This window comes from Mchenga conophoros, linkage group LG7 (genome assembly GCF_057382185.1).
Source record: "Mchenga conophoros isolate Kocher_MC1m ecotype Shallow Benthic linkage group LG7, M_conophoros_male_GT1.1, whole genome shotgun sequence".
Classification (NCBI taxonomy): Eukaryota; Metazoa; Chordata; class Actinopteri; order Cichliformes; family Cichlidae; genus Mchenga; species Mchenga conophoros.
The window spans coordinates 44691551-44710914 of record NC_140532.1 but is presented as its reverse complement, the minus strand read 5'-3'; the positions used below and the strand labels follow the sequence as shown (position 1 = coordinate 44710914).

The window sequence follows — 19364 nt, the reverse complement described above, 5'->3', positions numbered from 1 at the left end:
AGCCCAAGGAGGACCACCGGAGGGCCATCCGTGCCACCCTCATGGGAAGGGCTGAGGATCCCCAGACGAGGGTTCACCCAGTAGCCACCGAGCAGAAGCTAGAGGGGGCTGCACCGGCGTGCCCGCCGGCTCTGCCGGCAGCCAGCTGTGCCAGAGTGAGCCGAGCCGCAGGCCCAGAGGCCGGAGGCCCAAGGGCCCCCCGCGCCCCGGAAGAGGCCTGACCGAGCAACAGGCACCAGGCCCCGCCAATTAGCCACCGGGAGTGAGCTGGTACATACCTGAGTGCCCAGCCCCGGACACCAAGAACCACCAATGCACCGACCCCTGAGGGCATCAGTCACCGGCAGGGAGTGTGGTGAGGGGAGATAGGCCTCCACACTTTGGAGGGCCTGGGAGTTCCCAGAGAGGTGGAGTCTAAGACCCGACCTGACATATAGACACAGACAAACAGGCACACGCAGACACAAACATGCATTCCCACCCTCATGCACACATATACAAACACTCAGCACTCACCCAACGTAAGGATTGACATAAATGGACATGTACACATAATCACACTCCCCAAACATACTCTATACCCCGGGTCCAGGTACCCTCGCCCCCAGAGGGGGAAACGGCACTCAGACCCAAGAGATGTTACCCTTCCCCCGGGGTGGAGGCAAGCACACCGTCCCAGGCTCCGCAGCAGCAGGGAGGCCAATCGGACAGCCAACATCTCCTCCTAGCCCCCCCGCCCCGATGGCTAGTAGAGAACGGGGGTGTGTGAAGACCCCATACCTCCCTCCTCCCGCTCATGTGTAGTGTTGCTGCGTGTTGCTCTAAAGTGCATTTAAAACAAGGGAGAGCATGGTGCTGCTGCCAGAGAGCAGCAGGTGTTAGCACGGCCCCTCCCGAGAACCCTCAATGTCTACATGGATTTAAAATTGAGAGGTGGGCACCGGCGCCAGAGGTAGGTTTGAATACACAGACCGTGCCCACCCTCAAGGCCCTATATATATGTGTGTGTTATGAGAGTGTAAGTAATGTGGATGTCTAAGTTGTGAGATAAAATTGAGGCACAGGTGGCCAGAAGGGGACGGGGGGGGGGACACGACGGGGGGGGACGGGGGGGGGATGTCTCCCCTGCACCCTGGTGACACACCTGCACCCCAAGGCCCTACCTGTGTGGGTGGGTGTGGTGGAGCGGGAAGAAGGAGGTAGCTGGGGATGGGGGTGCCTACTGGGGTCAGCTCCCCCACTGACCCCAGTAGGCACCCCCGTCCTCTGGTACCCACCAAGGCAAGGGAGCCCAGGCCCATCCAGACCAGGGCCTACGGCAGCATGCTTGGTTTGTGTTTAGTGAGATCATGGTGTTGGTGGTGTGAACAATCACATGACTTAAGCCCCTTTGAGATAGGATGAGCTAGACTACAGAGTGAAAAAAAAAAGAAGTCAGCTGGAACTCAACATATGTGAGAACTCCCAAAACTGCTGGGAAAACTCCACCTGACAGGCCAGTGGACGAATGCCAACAGTGTGCACAGCTGTTATCAAAGCAAAAGGTACAAGCACCAAGATCCAAAAGTGGCCATCCACAAGCAGCATACTTGGCCTTTTCATCTATCTATCTATCTATCTATCTATCTATCTATCTATCTATCTATCTATCTATCTATCTATCTATCTATCTATCTATCTATCTATCTATCTATCTATCTATCTATCTATCTATCTATCTATCTATCTATCTATCTATCTATCCATACATACATACATACATAACTCTGGTGCTCAACCCAAAAATTCATTTACCTTTACAGTTATGGCACCATTTAAGCGGACAAAGTCAGGCTTTCCATCCAAGAAATAAAAAAAACAAACAAACACAAATTTCCTTAATTTCCGTACTTTTTGTGCCATATATGTATTCTGTATTTACATTTCTGTATGTCTATATTATTCTCTAGAAAATGTTAACAACTCTGGGAGGTGTGATTTGTACTGCAAACCTAGGCAGTACAAATCACAAATCAAACGTCATCAAGAAATGATATGTAAGAACAAATAACGTTTAGCAAGTAAATATAATTAACACTGGAAACACGGTATTGCATATCATGGGATGGCACATTCTTATTGATCATTTCCTTGATCATTATGTACAATGCAAGGGGAAAGAAAAGATTGAAAAGATACATTTCCCCACAACCCATTCATTACCTGAATGAATAATAATCGGCCAATGAACATTCTAGGAAAAGTTTCTTATTGTATTTTTTTACAGATACATTTTTGACTGTGAGTGCACCTTGCATTTTTTTCCCTCGGGGGGGGGGGGGGGGGGGGAGGAGGAGACTGTCGTTGTGTACATTAAACGCACAGGGTACTGTGACTTTAAAGGGGTGGTGGTTCACGGTGAGGTAGCAGATAGGTTTGATGTAGTCGTTAAGAACACCTCGTACATCCCGGACTGACTCTCCCTGTAAAGCAGCCTTGCCTAAATCACCGTCAAGACCGTCCAGAAAGCTGTGCGTGTCAGCCGCTGCACCCTGTCAGGAGCGATGGGAGGTACCGACGCCGCTATTTCCCTCTTTCGTGAGCGCATCACCATCAATTTCCAAAACAGCATCTGATCAGCATAACTCATTATGTTTTCTCCCGTGGCAGAGGCCGAGACGCGCCAGAAACTGCTGCGCAATGTGAAGAAGGAGGTTGGTGCATTTTATTTCATTTGCGCGCATCACATTTTATGTTTACGGGCGCTATATGCTCAGTGTGTGTGTGTGTGTGTGTGTGTGTGTGTGTGTGTGTGTGTGTGTGTGTGTGTGTGTGTGGTTATCGTTCATCAGGGCTGACTCCACCGTAGGCCTGTTTATGATAAAACTGACGGTTTATTTTACATAATGTGATTAGACGCAATTAGGCTGCCGGTGGGGCTGTGCAGGATACCGGTCTGCTGGTGGACTGGCGTAAGATGGTGATGACGACGGTGGTGATGGTAATGATGACGATAATACTGATGATGTTGATGGTTTTATATTGTGGAAGAAACCCACCACAATCAGGAAGCCACGCACAGATTGTTTAAGCCTGTTTTCTGGCATATTCTTTTCAACCCACCGCCCTGTTAGTCAGAATTTAAAGGTGTGACCCAACCATCTGCTTAATTTGGCGTTTTTAATAGGTGCTTTTGCAGTAGCTTCTCTTGCTGCCATAATATAGGTTATGACAGCATAAATATGTTTAAATGTATTTGCAAATCAGTCAGAGAAAGCGGCACAATGCACCACCCTTATAAACTGGACAGTGACTCCACGATTCCTCATGCAGGCAAAGAAATATGAAGCTTTTACTCAAGCAGGGTACTTCTAGACCCACTCTGTGTGTGTTCTCCCCCTCACCTGTGACTCATTGCCTCTCAAAAACCTAAGGCACTGATACAGGATCCTGCAGTAAGGAGTGGCTTAGCTGTGATATATAAATCTAAGAAAAACAAAAGCAAAACTGCATTTTAATGTTTCACTTTGCTTTATATAGATGGGTAATTAATACAAAGCGTGCCTTTCATGTTGTTTACTCATGTGAAGGAGAAGGACAGGACAGTCGTGAGGTCTGGTTGCAGCAGCAATAAATAACCCCTGAATTGTGAACATTCAGCAGAATTCCAGCACAATCATATTTAAGCATGGAAGTGATTTTCATCTAATTTCATGGGAGAATGTGTCTAGGGTACTGAGCATCAGTTTAAATTTAGTGCATTTTATTGCTTAATGATACGTTTCTTAGCAGCAGACGTGACTACTTTGTGGATCACGACCAAACAATAAACATTCAGAGAAAATGCCGCGCTCAAAAAGTGTAGTCATGATCATGCTCATCTCAGTTTCTTTCTTCTTTTTTTTTAACCTGATCATAATTGCAGCTATGACAACAAGCTTGTTCAAAAATATGACATTTATTAAAGTGAAATGGAGAGCAACATTGATTTTTTTTTTTCAAGGACAGTATATAAGTGTTATTTGAACTGAAAACAGAGTTTTACAGTAATGTCTGTGGCTTTGTCGAGCTTGACCGAATAACCCCAGATGATGTCACTGAAGCTTTTCTCTCATTTTGCTTGTAGATCACTGTTTATGACACAAACATAGCTTTAAGGTGTGGGTGTTTACTTTATACAGTGCTATTACTAGGTTGATTATTGGAAACATATAATACAGGGAAGTTGGAAATTGACTCATACAATGGGGTAAAAATGTAAATTTTTTTATCTGCTGCTTTGATTGTAGCTATATTGTAAAAGTGTGCTTATTGCAAACTTTGCAGTTTGGTATAGTGTGTTAATAAATTGTTAGTGAATTTATTTACATATTTACGTATTATTTAGATATATTTAGATTATTTAGACCGATTGGCGACCTGTCCAGGGTGTACAGGGTGCACAGAGCCTCTCAACCTACAACACATGAGACAGGCTACTTGCAACCCTTAATTGGATAAGCTAAAAAAAAAAGTAGATGGATGGATGAATGTGTTTAGGAATGCAAGTAGAAAACCTCAAGAAACAATTCCTTTTGGAATCACTAGAAAATGTAAACAAAAACTTGAAGGTTTGCTTTTACTGCTTACAATAAATCAGACAAATTGAGGAGATCAGAAATTGCATGTGCTTTACATGCAAAATCATTTGAAGTGTGAAGTGCACGTTGGATGTAGTACAGCACTTCCATTGGCTTTGTAAACTGCAGAAGATGAGGCTATAGTTTTGGTAGTTTTGGCAGCGTACATCAGCAGGATGCTATAACCTGCTTGTAGGAAATGTCTTATGTTGCCATACTGCTGCTTCATCATTACTTTTTCTAACATCACTCGCTTCTGTGCTTCTTGTTTTGTCTTTATCACCTTATGTAACTGTGTCAGACTGATTAAGACGTATCTGACGGTGAACTTCTCTCCTTTAGGTGAAACAAATTATGGAGGAGGCAGTAACGAGGAAATTTGTGCATGCAGACAGCAGCCATATTATATCCTTCTGTGGTAAATGTTTTTCTACTGCCTGCTTTTATTAGATATTTTATTACAATCCATTACTCAGTTAATATTGCAGATGACATGAACAATGTCTTTTCTTTTAGCTATAATCTTTACCTCCAACTAAAAAAGGTATTATAGGTTTTCTGTATTGTATCTAATCTAATAAAAGACATTCAGTTTTAAATAGTACAGTACCGTCCGCCACATCCATACTGACATTTACAGTACAGAATGACGGCTGACTTCACTTTGTGTCAAGCCATATCACCTCCTACGAGTTCATTCTCACAGTGCCCAAAGGTCCTGTGCAGTCTGTTCCTAATGATTTCTTTTCATTAGTCGCATCTATTTATAATCAATAAAGTAAAAGGATGAACCTTCAAAGGTGTTGATACTAACAAGGAGTGAGGCGTATATGATTCTCAACACTTATATCCTAGCAACTGTAGGCAGTGTTGACTTCAGCCTATTTCTCCTTGAGCTACCTGTGCTTGCTTTCGCCTGTTTCTGTAAAAGAAACATGAGACTGAGGCCTTTAACAAAAGGGAGTTGTACTGTGCTTTTTAGAGAAAAATAAAGCTTTAGGCCAAATACAAACATGTCCGCTTCAAATCCATAAAAGATGGATTAGATTAAGTTGAAATAAACAATGTATATATTGATATACCTATATGTTTTATATAAATACAAATCAAATATTTGCTAAGTCTCTGCATGTTTATGTGTGTTTGTGCAGCTGTAGTGGAGGCGTGTGTGCTTCATGGATTGAAACGTAGGATTGCAGGCCTGCTGTGCAGTAATAAGGTTGCGGCACTCTTTATGAAGGTGGCAAAAAGCTTTTCCCCTGCTGCGGAGCTCTGTCACAAGGTCCAGGAGCTGGAACAGCTCATTGAAAACAGGTGAAACTTTTATCTGTGGGAGACCACAGACTCTTTCTTATAGTTATTTTCATATATATCGATATATAAACTCTTTTGTGCTATTTTTCATTCCTGTTTCATCCTGTTACATTTTAAGAGACTATGCAGACATCGTCTGTAAATTTCTTCTTTTGCTTTAGGAAGCAGAACAATTCCTCACTGAGTACTGACCGCAGTCGGCAGTCCAAGTTGGCTAACCTTCCTCCTCAAGCGCTGAAACACCTGTGGATTCGAACTGCCCTGATGGAAAAGCTCCTAGATAAGATTGTCCTGTACTTAGTAGAAAACAGCAGGTAGGATTATCTATATATTTTTTAATCCTTTTGAGGCTTTGGAATGTCTTTTCTTTTCAATGCCACAATTTTTTTTTTTTTTTTTTGCCTTAGGCAGCTGATTTCTATGTATTGTAACTACCAAAGTTTTTAGGCTTCTTTCTCTCATGTGTTCTAATTTGTACCCTCTCTATGGTAATATTAATACATTATCTGTTTGCACAGAAGTCATCAAGAGCTGTGGTATGCAATGAGTAACATGGGGCTGAATTAAAAAACAGTCTTGGTGTTAACGCTATTGTCTTTCCACATGTATACTTGTGTGTTATTATTGTGTGCTTCAGTTCATTCTATGACAAAGAAGCCATGCTGATGGATCCTGTGGATGGACCGATTCTTGCATCCCTATTGGGTACTTTTTTTTAAAACTGTGCTGTCAGTTTATATAGCTACTTATTCGGATGTTTACTTTAAGCCCATTAACCTTGTTTTACAGTTGGCCCCTGTGCTTTGGAGTACACCAAGGTTAAGACTGCAGACCATTTCTGGACTGATCCATCTGCAGATGAGCTTGTACAGAGGCATCGTATTCACAGCGGTCACTGTCGGCAGGATTCCCCCTCCAGAAGACCGGCCTTGGTTAGACAGTCAATAAATTGAATGCTTCCTTGTAAAAACAACCAGCAATAGGCTGTATGCAATTGTGTTTTCTTCTTCTCTTAATCCCTAACAGATCCAAAAGAGACAGTCCAGTGGTAGCATGGATGATCGCCCTCTTATGTGGGTGAGGGAATATGTTGAATCACTTCACCAAAACTCCAGAGCCACACTTCTGTTTGGGAAGAACAATGTCCTGGTCCAGCCGGTATGGATTTTCCTGTCCTTTTCAAAACAACCATACAAAACTAGTTTTATTTATTCATTTTAAGAGAGAGAAAATATTAAGAAAAGCTTGCTTACTCTGTGGGAAACGTGATGCCTCCTGTTAATTTGTTTATATGTAACTGATCTGAATACTACAGCACTAACATTTTGTTTTGTGTGTACAGAGAGATGACATGGAGGCCATTCCAGGCTACCTTTCTCTACATCAAACTGCAGACCTCATGACCCTGAAGTGGACACCAAATCAACTGATGAATGGCAATGTTGGGGAGCTGGACTCTGAAAAAAGGTCAGAAAAAAAAGAGCCCAATCTACTGAGACTTAAATATTGTGTTTACAATGTTTATTCACTGACCAATATCCATTTGTGTTTCTCTCAGTGTTTACTGGGATTATGCTATGACAATTCGTTTGGAGGAGATTGTGTATCTCCACTGTCATCAGCAAGGTAACTCACCTATTAAAGTACTGGATGCAATGCAAAGTTGTGCCATTTAAAAATTAAATTTAGCCTGTTTCCCCTTCAAAGTTGTCACCTTATGCAGCATTGCAGTGCAGCCCCTTGTTTTAGATTATTCCCTGGAAGCCATATTTGTTCTTTTCCAGTGTGTCAAAATATAATTTGAATTTAATTTAGGGGGAAAGCACAAAGTTGCAGGGAATTCAGGGAGAAACCCAGTTAGAAGGGCATGTAGTAGGTGACATTTGTGTTGCAAAAAAACTTTGCGCAAGATGCGCTATGGTATGCTGGCAGGCTGAATGTTGTCCTTCAGATTGTACGATAAAACTGCAATGACAGTATGATCCTCAGGGAGGAGATTGTTATGGTTCACAACCCTGTGAATGTCTAAAAAAATACCAAGCATGCTCGCGGTCACACCTCTGACCTAATGTACCGCTGATGGGGCTTAAACACTGTGGGCTCTTCAAGCAAAAGCTGCTGGTTTGTATTTGGAGACTCATATCTCCTCTTCAGTGATCAGTAATACATAAATGGCTGATGAGTTTGTCACAGAAGGGGATTTTGTTTTCGTTTTGCTCACATTTGAGGCCCAGAGTAAATTAGGAGATGCATAAATGCACACAATCAGAACAAGACCATATCGTGTCATATCACCTCAATAGAGCAGTAGAGCTCTACTTATAGTTGAATAGGAGGCAGAGCCTTCAGCTTTCAGGATGCTCTTCTTTGGAACCAACTCCCAGTTTGGATTCAGGAGACAGACACCCTCTCTAATTTTTAGATTAGGTTTAAACCTGATGCTTTTTGATAAAGCATGTAGTGAAGGCTGGATCAGGTGACTCTAAATCCTCCCTTAGTTGCACTCCAATGAGTCTGGGCTGCTGAGAATTCCCATGATGCACTCATTTTATTTGACTCAGTGTGTGTTTATACAATATTCTGAGTTTAATCATTAGTTATTATTCACCTCTGGCTCTCTTTCACGGTGTTTTTTGTCCTGTCTTTCTCCCATCACCCCCACAGCAGATGGCTTTCCTCTCCCTGAGTCTGGTTCTGCCTGAGCTTTCTTCCTGTTGAAAGGGAGTTGTTCCTTCCCACTGTTGCTCAAAAGGGGTTGGCTGATTGTTAGGGCTTTCTCTGTCATATTGTATGGTCTCTACCGTACAATAATGTGCCTTGAGGTGACTGCTGTAGTGATTTGTTGCTATATAAATAAAATAGAATACAATTCAAAGACTTGGAGCGCTCTAAAAAAACCCCAGCTGTGCTAGCACTGGTCCAGAGGCGCATCGAGTGAAAATCGGCAAAAATTAAAATCAGATATGGTTTTTAATTTCCCAAATAAAGTCACATGAGTTTCACGAGTTATTTATTTTTTCTCCCACGTGTGGGTACCTCCAGTGAACAGTGGAGGCACAATCGTTTTGGTGAGCCAGGATGGGATCCAGAGGCCTCCTCTACACTTTCCTAAAGGAGGCCATTTGCTCCAGTTTCTCACATGCTTAGAGACTGGCCTGCTACCTCATGGGCAGCTAGACCCGCCACTCTGGAATCAGAGAGGGAAGGTAAACGGGACACCTCTGCTCAAATAATTTTTCAACATTTCATGCAACAATATTTACTTTACCAATATTTATGATATATTTTCTTCACATACTATTTCCATTTGTAGGGAAAGGTTTTCCCCAAACTGCGAAAGAGAAGTCCACATGATTCATGTGATTCTGTATCAGATAAGGAAGACGATGAAGCAACCGATTATGTGTTTCGGATCCTCTTTCCTGGCAATCAGATGGAGTTCAGTTAGTGCCTTTAATCTTTCTATTCTGCCTCCCTGAGATAATGCAATACAGAATCATCAAAGATTATATCTATAACTGTTCTAATTACTTTATATGTCTTTTGACTTCAAACAGTTCACTTTAGATGAATCTGATGTTTCATCCAGGCATATATTCAGTGTTTGTCTTTGTAATTAAGTCCTTTCTAATGTGAAACTGTTACAGCCATAATATTTTTCCTCCTTGTTTAGTGTCCATGTCTCCATTTCACATTAAAGTCCCATTGACAATAAGGAGTCTTTGCAATTTGTATGCCACATCTGCATCTCCATCCTCTCTCTTGTTTGTTTGTTTTTTTTCACCATGTATTATCAGTTCTTATCATTTTCAGAAATTCATTTTAATATCCAAATCAGTTAGGGCTGCTCCTGGTTTTGCTTGCTTAATTGATTGTGATAATAGGAACAGTAGTAGTAAGGGACACTTTGCTGTGCAGTGGCCCCAGAGCTGATGGATCAGGGTGTTAATATGTGGCAACCAGCCCCCAGGAAGTCCTCCTGCTCCTCCTGCTCACAGAATGGCTCATCTGATGGCTCTCTGCCTAATGGCTGTAACCAAGAAAGGTAAGTATTTCCTATGGTCAGGCTGCAATCACCGTTCTGATTATTCCACCTGACAAAGTCTGAAATATTCTCACTTTACCAGGGCTCCCTTAAAGCTCCTTTGCGACACCATGAAATACCAGATAATCTCCCGTGCGTTCTATGGCTGTGAGTATAATCACATCTTCTTTGTGTTTGCAATTTAGGAATCACTCTGGTTGGGTTGTTCAGCAGATCAATAATTCATTACAGTGGTTGAAAATGAGAAGCCTTATCTCTCCTCTCTAGGGCTTGCATACTGTCGTCATCTGTCCACGGTCCGCACCCACCTCTCCGCATTGGTCAACACCACGATTGTTGACCCCAGCGTACCCCGTGATGCTCGAGGAGGCCTCTCTGTGGAGGTCTGGGGCAACTTCCTCAAAGACAGCTCTGTAAGATTTATACATGAACACCAAGCCATCACACAACGCCTAGTTGTCATTCGTTCCTGTGTGAAATGCCTCCTTTCATTAGTGAGCAATTTCAGTCTGACACAAAAGTAAAAATACTTCTCCTTTCAGGCCTATGAGGAAAAGGAGATACACAGACTGGTGTATTTTGGTGGGGTGGCCCCTTCACTCCGTAAAGAAGTCTGGCCCTTCCTGTTAGGACATTATAAGTTCAGCATGAGTGAGAAATGCCGGCGGGAGGTATTACTCATGTGCTTTCAAAGTATAAAGATATATTCTCATGCCTATCTATTCTTTGCCAGTTATTTACACATGCTTATTGCTTCAGATTGATGAGCAAATGCGGTGCATGTACGAGCAGACTATGAAGGAGTGGCAGGGTTGCGAGGCCATTGTCCGTCAGAGGGAGAGAGAGAAACATGCCGAGGCACTCGCCCGATGCTCATCCGGAGCCAGCGTGGAAAGGGGACCCGTGCAGCGGGACTCCACCATCAGTACAGATGCAAGTTTGAACAAACAAAAAAATCCACATTATGTAACACCTACCACCTACTATTTCAAGAGTTGTGAGAAAATAACTTGGCTAACAGTTCTGCTGTTTTTGTCTCATGTGATACTCTGTCTCACTCCAGTCTTCTCTAAGTAGCAACTCAGATCAACAAAATACTCACTCACAGAGCGAGTCCAGCAGCAACGCACAGGTAGTCCCTCTCTCATCATCATCTCCATAGCAATGATTTCTGATACGACACCATACCGGGTTTCATTTTTTTCCCAAGCATTAGCCCACTTACTACAACTTATATATGGTTTGCTGTTGTATTCTTGCTTTCCAAAGCATACCTTGTGAATCGCTGAAAGTAACGGCAGCGAAGCTGTTTTTGAGCAGGATTGCGATTTGGTTTAAGGTATTTTGTGGATAAATTGAAGTAAAAGGAATTAAGTTTTACAAAAGATAATAAGCTAATGGCTCTACATTAAAGGCATGGATGTCTGTATCAAGTTTCATGGCAGTACATCAGACGGTTGCTAAAACAATGCCACAGTAACAAGAAAAAACTGGGGGGATAAGTCATTAGGTTTCATCATGTAGGCGATAGTGTTAGTAAGATATTTCAGTCAGGGATAAAATAGTTAACCATCTGGCAGACTGACTTAGTGCCACTGTGCTATGTAGAAAAAAGCTTGCTATTTTATCATCAGTGTTTTTATCATGAGTGTCCTTCATTTTATTTAAAGGAGGCAGGAATTCAAGTTTATAATGCAACAAAAAAAAAGTTTATTGTGATTGCTGCACGTATGTAAGGATGCTCAAAGGATTAGAAATCACTACATGTCGTTGTGGTGTAATAAAACATTGTTAGCAATAATGTCAAGTGTTTGTAATTTGCATACTACTTTATAAAAAGCCTTTATTGATAATTTAGAAATCACTTACCACTCGTTTAAAGGATAAAGACTAGTCAAAGGGATTTCCTACAGCCTGAGAGCCCATAATTTGTTACCATTAGTGGTTTATAATGGATCTATAATGCATTAGAGATTTATTGACCATTAATGAAGCTTTCAGTTCATGCTTTTTAAAGTGTGCCTTATCATAGAGTGGGATTTTTATTTACAGTTTATAAACTAACACATGGGAAACCACTGTTGTGCTTTTAAAAACACTCAATCTCAGTAGTACTCGCTTACAATTTATCACATGTTCACTACTTTGGCTTCCAGGTATTTGAATCGGTCGACACAGTGGATCAGGCTGAGAGTGAGTCCAGAGCTGACGAAGAAGCACAGCACAGAGGTGCAGGCAAGGCCATCGGAAATGGAACCACAGACAAGCCACAACTTCCCTCCACCGACCCTGCCTCCAACGATCTGTCAAACCAACGTCCAGATTCAGACAGCTGTCATCCTGTAACTGAGTCTGCTGTTTCTCAGCAAACAGCAGAAAACTTAGAAGTCTGCAGTGAGGAACCTACAGCTGAGTCACAGCCTGTAAAGATTCAGCTCACAACATGTGAATCAGGAGGGGAGGATGTAAAGGACCCTGCAGCCGAGAGTGAGGCTGATGCACAAAAGAGGGAGACGATTTTAGAAAGCATAGTGGTTCAGGAGACAAAGAAATGTGAAGCTGAGCAAAAAGCTGAAGTAGAGGAAAAAGATCAAACGAAGCACGGGCTGTCAGGAGCTTCAAAAGCCACTGACACAGATATTAATTTGAAAGAGAATACTAATGTTCTAAAGCTGGAAACAGAGATTCATAATGAATATTTCCAAGCACCTCCGCTTGGGCAGACTTTAAGTCTTCAGCCACACAAGAGCAAAAGTCTGGAAGTTGAGTCATCTTGTCCGCCTGCAGCAGAAAAAGATGCAAATCCGCTAAATGAAAAAAAGCCAGAGATTTCTAAGAAAAACGAAATCCCATTAAAAGTGATCAAGGCCTCAAACACAGACGCAGAAACAAAGGATGTCGAAGCAGCTGTCTGCGACTTTGTTGAAACCAAAAAAGCTACAGAGATTTCATTCGAGAAACCTGGTTCAAATTCTCCAGTCAGACAAGTGCTGAATGCTCTTCAATCAGCATCGCTTTCGTTGTCGTCTCAGTCCCGGCAGTCTCCAGACACAGCCGATTCGGATGACTCTCCTTCTGCGCTGGAAATGGAGGACATTCCTGCAGGGATAACATACGTGACCTCAGAGGACATCAAAACCAGGCCTTTGGCAGGGCTTGCTGCGCCCCCTGTCTCCCTGGCACAAAGAGAGAAAATGGCATCTGAGGATCTTGCCCTAGATCACCATCTGGACACAGCTTGTAATACCAGTCCTGAGGGCACAGATCTGGGCCTTTCAGAAGAGGAGCCCGAGATAGACAATGTGCTCACTGAACCAGAATCTGTAGAGGTGGGAGGAGTCACCAAATATGATGAGTCCTCAGAGGAGCAAACCTATTCTGTAAGTGTTACACACGGCAAACAGAACTTCAAAGGAAGTCTTTTAATCGTTATCATACAGTAACTGACTTCAGCATTGTTATTATTCATGCAGCAAGAAACAATGGATATGTACTTGATCAATTTGCATCGTATTGACAAAGATGTCAGACGTTGTGATAGAACGTATTGGTACTTCACCACTGAGAATCTGGAGAAGCTGCGTAACATAATGTGCAGGTAAATGAATAATCTATATCCAATAATCTATATATGAGGTTTATTTTAATGCACAAGGTTGAAACGCAAAAATAAACATCTATTTCTATTTGCAGTTACGTCTGGCAGCATCTGGATGTCGGTTATGTGCAGGGCATGTGTGATCTGCTCGCTCCTCTGTTAGTTATCCTGGATGATGGTTGGTAAAACCGTTTAAGTACAATGTGTTTTTTACAGATGTGGGTTTTGCAGAGCTTCACATAATTTACTAGAGGAACAACTCGTAAATGTGTTTGGGGCTTTCCAGAGATCATGGCGTTCAGCTGCTTCACTGAACTGATGAAGAGAATGAACCAGAATTTTCCTCACGGGGGTGCCATGGACTCTCACTTTGCCAATATGCGCTCACTTATCCAGGTAAGTGGACATTTTTCCACACATACAATCATATAAACATTTTATAAACAGTGTAATTTTGCTGAATGGTTAAGCCTACTAAGATTGTTACAGCTTGCTGCTGATACTTAAATGTAGGCACACAAGAAGAGGTTTTCCTCACTGTCAGAGAGTAGAATAATTCTGTATACATCCTACATACGTACTTTAAGGTTATAACATCTACATCGGTCCACCTACGTCTACAAGCAAGCCAACAGATTTTATACAGTACACAATCACTGTTGATTTTTCAAATCAATTGGCTAAATCTGATCACAGAGTGTGGCCGTGTAGTGCTACTTCTATCAGCAGTCACATTATCAGTAAACACTAGTAAAGACTTTTTAGTGTAACCAGCGGTTTGCACCTTGATTTAAAGCCTCTGTATTTACATTCAGTGTATTTTGATTGCAAAGTGTTTTTGTCTCATGCTTTCAGTCATATGTTTTTGTTTAACTTCAAATACTTTGCTGTAAGATGAATAGGTTAAATTATAAGTTGTATCATTGTCCATATACTCATTGACACTGTGTGTTTTAATTTAATTATGTTATAGTTTTGGAACCTTGGATCACAGCATTTGCAGATATGAAAAAGACTTGTTTGATTTCTAACCTATTGTACCTGTTATGAGCTATGGTGAAAATACCAATATGCTTAAAACACATTTTCCATATTAATGAATTTACCAAATATGTTTATTTCATACAGTATAGTAAAATAGAAATTAATACACATGATATATGGGTTGTAATAGTGTCTTATTATGAAGTAAAAATGTTTGTGTTCCCTTGTCTGTAGTGAATATAAGTTGTATTTATTTCTACCACTTAGTTAGACTACCCACAATATAAGTGATTTCTCTGTTCCCCTTTATTACCCAGTTATTTCTTTGTTCCTTATTGCTGTATTTTCTTCCAGCAGCAGGGATCCAGTAGTGTAGTATGGGCTGAATTATAACAAAAATGCATGCATACAGGTGTAGGATAATGATAACATTATATTGTTCTTACATATCACAGATCCTGGACTCTGAGCTGTTTGAACTGATGCAACAGAATGGAGACTATACCCACTTCTACTTCTGTTATCGCTGGTTTCTTCTTGACTTCAAGAGAGGTGATGCGAAACGCAGGCCTCATATTGTTTGCTTGAATCGACCGTGACTTTCTCGTGACAGCGAATATAATCTGATTTGTCGGTCTTTTCTGAACAGAAATGGTCTACGATGATGTGTTCTCTGTGTGGGAAACCATCTGGGCAGCCAAGCACACCTCCTCTGAGCACTTTGTGCTCTTCATTGCTCTGGCACTTGTGGAGATGTATCGAGACATCATCCTGGAAAATAACATGGACTTTACAGACATCATCAAGTTCTTTAATGGTAAGAAAAGCGAGTGAAGCAATGCTAAAGGAAAAACAATCAAGTTTACCAGTATTCACTTGTAATCAATGTTACATTAAAATAACTAAGCAGCTGGTTAAAGCGAAGTGCAGAGATTTCTATAAAAATCTGTTTTTTATTTTGTGACTTTTATTGTGAAATATCAGTATTTACTGAATATTAAAGGAACGCTAAATCTTTAAATATTATCAGTGTTCATAATTGTATCTGTAATTTTTTTCTAAATATACTTTTTCTTCTCAGAAATGGCCGAGAGACACAACGTCCCCCAGGTCTTGATGATGGCCCGAGACTTGGTCCACAAAGTGCAGACGCTCATAGAAAACAAGTGATGCAGGATGCTGCTGGTTAACACCCACAATTCTTTTGTGCTAACCTGTCTCAGAGATAACAACCGAACCACGTTATTGTCGTATATTCCACAGAAAAGGAAATGATGTAAATGAAAAGCGCCGACAAGATAACCGATCATTAAAGCTGCTTGTTATTCAAAGGTAGTTGTAAAACAACTTCTCACCACTTGCTCCTCTCTGTTTTTGGGAGATGCAGTTATTGCCAGTAAAGTTATTTTTAAAAGTGTTTTTGGTCACTTTGTGAATGTACCCTTGTTGAAACTGCTTCAGGATGTTGTTTATTTTGCCTTAAAATTTGCTATTTTTTCAGGGATACAGCAACCAAATTCTTCACTGCATTGATATTCTCCCTAATGCGTTCGGTTAAGTTATGCATCTTGTATACACTTAAATATATTTTCAGTATTGTCATTTACTTAGCTGAAATTGTAGCTGCCATGGTTAAACATTTTGTGATACACTTGAATAGTTTTTTTTCAGTGATGTACCTGGTGTCACGGGATAATTTGCAAACGTTGCAGGGTTCTACCGGCTGGCTTATCTGATGTTAAATAGGTGTTTGCCTCTGATGCACACAAGATTGCAGGATATGCAGACCTGGATTCTGTGTAGCACCTCGTAATTGCACATAGTTTCCATATACTGTATCACAATTTCCTCTTTCAGCTGGTCACGCTCTCATAGTCTCCTCTCCTGTCTCCCACCTCCTCTATGCATTAGTTAAGATGATTTAACTGTTGTCTCTTATCCCAGTTAGTATTCCTCCTGCATGCTGTCATTGAAAACCTCCTTCTTCTTCCCTTAAACTACACAGTGCTGCTCAGGCTGAACACGTCAGCTATCGTTTTCATAAAATCAAAGGATAAAGACTGGTTAAAGGGATTTCCCACAGTCAGAGGTTTCTTCCTGTTAAAAGGGAGTTTTTCCCTCTCACTGTCTTTCTTTAATTTACAATGTAAAGTACGTTGAGGCAACTGGTGTTGTGGTTTGGCGCTACAGTGGGGCAAAAAAGTATTTAGTCAGCCACCGATTGTGCAAGTTCCCCCACCTAAAATGATGACAGAGGTCAGTAATTTGCACCAGAGGTACACTTCAACTGTGAGAGACAGAATGTGAAAAAATAAATCCATGAATCCACATGGTAGGATTTGTAAAGAATTTATTCGTAAATCAGGGTGGAAAATAAGTATTTGGTCAATAACAAAAATACAACTCAATACTTTGTAACATAACCTTTGTTGGCAATAACAGAGGTCAAACGTTTACTATAGGTCTTTACCAGGTTTGCACACACAGTAGCTGGTATTTTGGCCCATTCCTCCATGCAGATCTTCTCGAGAGCAGTGATGTTTTGGGGCTGTCGCCGAGCAACACGGACTTTCAACTCCCGCCACAGATTTTCTATGGGGTTGAGGTCTGGAGACTGGCTAGGCCACTCCAGGACTTTCAAATGCTTCTTACGGAGCCACTCCTTTGTTGCCCGGGCGGTGTGTTTTGGATCATTGTCATGTTGGAAGACCCAGCCTCGTTTCATCTTCAAAGTTCTCACTGATGGAAGGAGGTTTTGGCTCAAAATCTCACGATACATGGCCCCATTCATTCTGTCCTTAACACGGATCAGTCGTCCTGTCCCCTTGGCAGAAAAACAGCCCCATAGCATGATGTTTCCACCCCCATGCTTCACAGTAGGTATGGTGTTCTTGGGATGCAACTCAGTATTCTTCTTCCTCCAAACACGACGAGTTGAGTTTATACCAAAAAGTTCTACTTTGGTTTCATCTGACCACATGACATTCTCCCAATCCTCTGCTGTATCATCCATGTGCTCTCTGGCAAACTTCAGACGGGCCTGGACATGCACTGGCTTCAGCAGTGGAACACGTCTGGCACTGCGGGATTTGATTCCCTGCCGTTGTAGTGTGTTACTGATGGTGACCTTTGTTACTTTGGTCCCAGCTCTCTGCAGGTCATTCACCAGGTCCCCCCGTGTGGTTCTGGGATCTTTGCTCACCGTTCTCATGATCATTTTGACCCCACGGGATGAGATCTTGCGTGGAGCCCCAGATCGAGGGAGATTATCAGTGGTCTTGTATGTCTTCCATTTTCTGATGATTGCTCCCACAGTTGATTTTTTCACACCAAGCTGCTTGCCTATTGTAGATTCACTCTTCCCAGTCTGGTGCAGGTCTACAATACTTTTCCTGGTGTCCTTCGAAAGCTCTTTGGTCTTGGCCATGGCGGAGTTTGGAGTCTGACTGTTTGAGGCTGTGGACGGGTGTCTTTTATACAGATGATGAGTTCAAACAGGTGCCATTCATACAGGTAACGAGTGGGGGACAGAAAAGCTTCTTACAGAAGACGTTACAGGTCTGTGAGAGCCAGAGATTTTCCTTGTTTGAGGTGACCAAATACTTATTTTCCACCCTGATTTACGAATAAATTCTTTACAAATCCTACCATGTGGATTCATGGATTTTTTTTTTCACATTCTGTCTCTCACAGTTGAAGTGTACCTCTGGTGCAAATTACTGACCTCTGTCATCATTTTAAGTGGGGGAACTTGCACAATCGGTGGCTGACTAAATACTTTTTTGCCCCACTGTATATGAATTGGATTGAATTGAAAGCAGCACAGCTTTACCAGATTTAGCTTCCATGCGATATAGAGAGTCGTGGTCGTAATTTTTCTGCTGGTGGTTATTTCAAAGAGGTAGTTAGCTGGTGGCAGTTTGTGCTTCCTTCACATGCTCCACTTCCCTTTTTCACTTTCACTCTTAAACTCTGTCTCGCCCTGATGAACTTGGTTGTCATGGCTTTAAAGCGCGTCAAATTGTTTCTGTATGCCAAAAACCCCCAAAGGCAGCGAATAGTTTAATATTTCCCGGACATTTCTCTTCATTATTATCACTATTTCACTGCTGCTCAGAATGTCAGAGCTCTAACTTCAGCTATGAGGAAAGTGCGATCTTGATGATAAGCTTTTTACTTTTAAATGAATGGTAGCTGGTCAGTGGTATGTAGCCATGTAGATAATGATGATTTTGTCAGTTCATTTTTTTGCTGCAGTCATAGTGGATTTCATTTGTTTAGCCTTAAGACGAGAAATGATTAAGAGCTCGGGAGTATACGTGTAAAGGTGAATATCTTAAGATCTCGGCAGATAAACACAAGATACTCTATATAGCTCGATACCGAGAGAGGCAAGTCAGAAAATATGATTTATTGGTGCCACTTACAGTTACAAAATAGCCAAAACACACACGCCTGTTTCACTGTGGCTTAAATTCCAGTGTTTTAATATCACTGCTAATGTGTCTACATATGATCTTGCCTGAGTATTGCTGTTTGTGTATTGCTGTTTGTTGTCAGAAGATTTACAGTATACAATGTGTTAAGAAGAAACTGACTTACTTTACAAAAAAAAACCAACCCCTAAGCTAGTACTTATTTATTAAATGCAATACAATGTCTGTATATGGGCCTGGTCTGATTATAATGAAGCAAAAGCTAAAAGTATGCCAATGGAAATAAATATATTTTTATTTTTTCTGTCTTCTAAAATGGTCACTGAGTATACTTAATTTATTGTGTATTAAAAATCTTATATTTTGCATTTAAGGTGCCCTGCGTGTTC

General features: G+C 41.5%; 1 protein-coding gene across 2 annotated transcripts; it reads left to right on the top strand.

Moving 5' to 3' along the window:
- The first annotated feature begins 2368 nt into the window (after window positions 1–2368).
- On the top strand, window positions 2369–16810 carry sgsm1b (small G protein signaling modulator 1b). 2 transcript variants are annotated; one of them, XM_085279577.1, is made up of 25 exons: window positions 2369–2550; window positions 2650–2693; window positions 4941–5016; window positions 5750–5912; window positions 6074–6226; window positions 6550–6617; window positions 6702–6844; window positions 6939–7070; window positions 7255–7379; window positions 7471–7538; window positions 8955–9118; window positions 9226–9355; window positions 9831–9957; window positions 10040–10104; window positions 10225–10370; window positions 10500–10628; window positions 10717–10890; window positions 11021–11089; window positions 12114–13337; window positions 13431–13555; window positions 13651–13733; window positions 13842–13951; window positions 14995–15091; window positions 15189–15356; window positions 15621–16810. In XM_085279577.1, exons 1-25 carry the CDS (start codon window positions 2544–2546, stop codon window positions 15707–15709), a joined length of 3879 nt encoding a protein of 1292 aa, XP_085135703.1. In that variant the 5' UTR covers window positions 2369–2543; the 3' UTR covers window positions 15710–16810. The 2 variants fall into 2 exon arrangements, with proteins under 2 accessions (XP_085135703.1, XP_085135702.1); XM_085279576.1 differs by lacking the exon at window positions 2369–2550 and having other exon boundaries at window positions 2631–2693.
- Window positions 16811–19364: the final 2554 nt, after the last annotated feature.

Excerpts from the sequence above, each read along its gene's own strand:
- sgsm1b (XM_085279576.1), top strand. The coding sequence starts at position 2,631 with ATGTTTTCTCCCGTGGCAGAGGCCGAGACGCGCCAGAAACTGCTGCGC. Across the intron at positions 6,845-6,938 it reads CCTCCAGAAGACCGGCCTTG|ATCCAAAAGAGACAGTCCAG; the intron begins GTTAGACAGTCA and ends AATCCCTAACAG. Across the intron at positions 9,958-10,039 it reads AATGGCTGTAACCAAGAAAG|GGCTCCCTTAAAGCTCCTTT; the intron begins GTAAGTATTTCC and ends TCACTTTACCAG.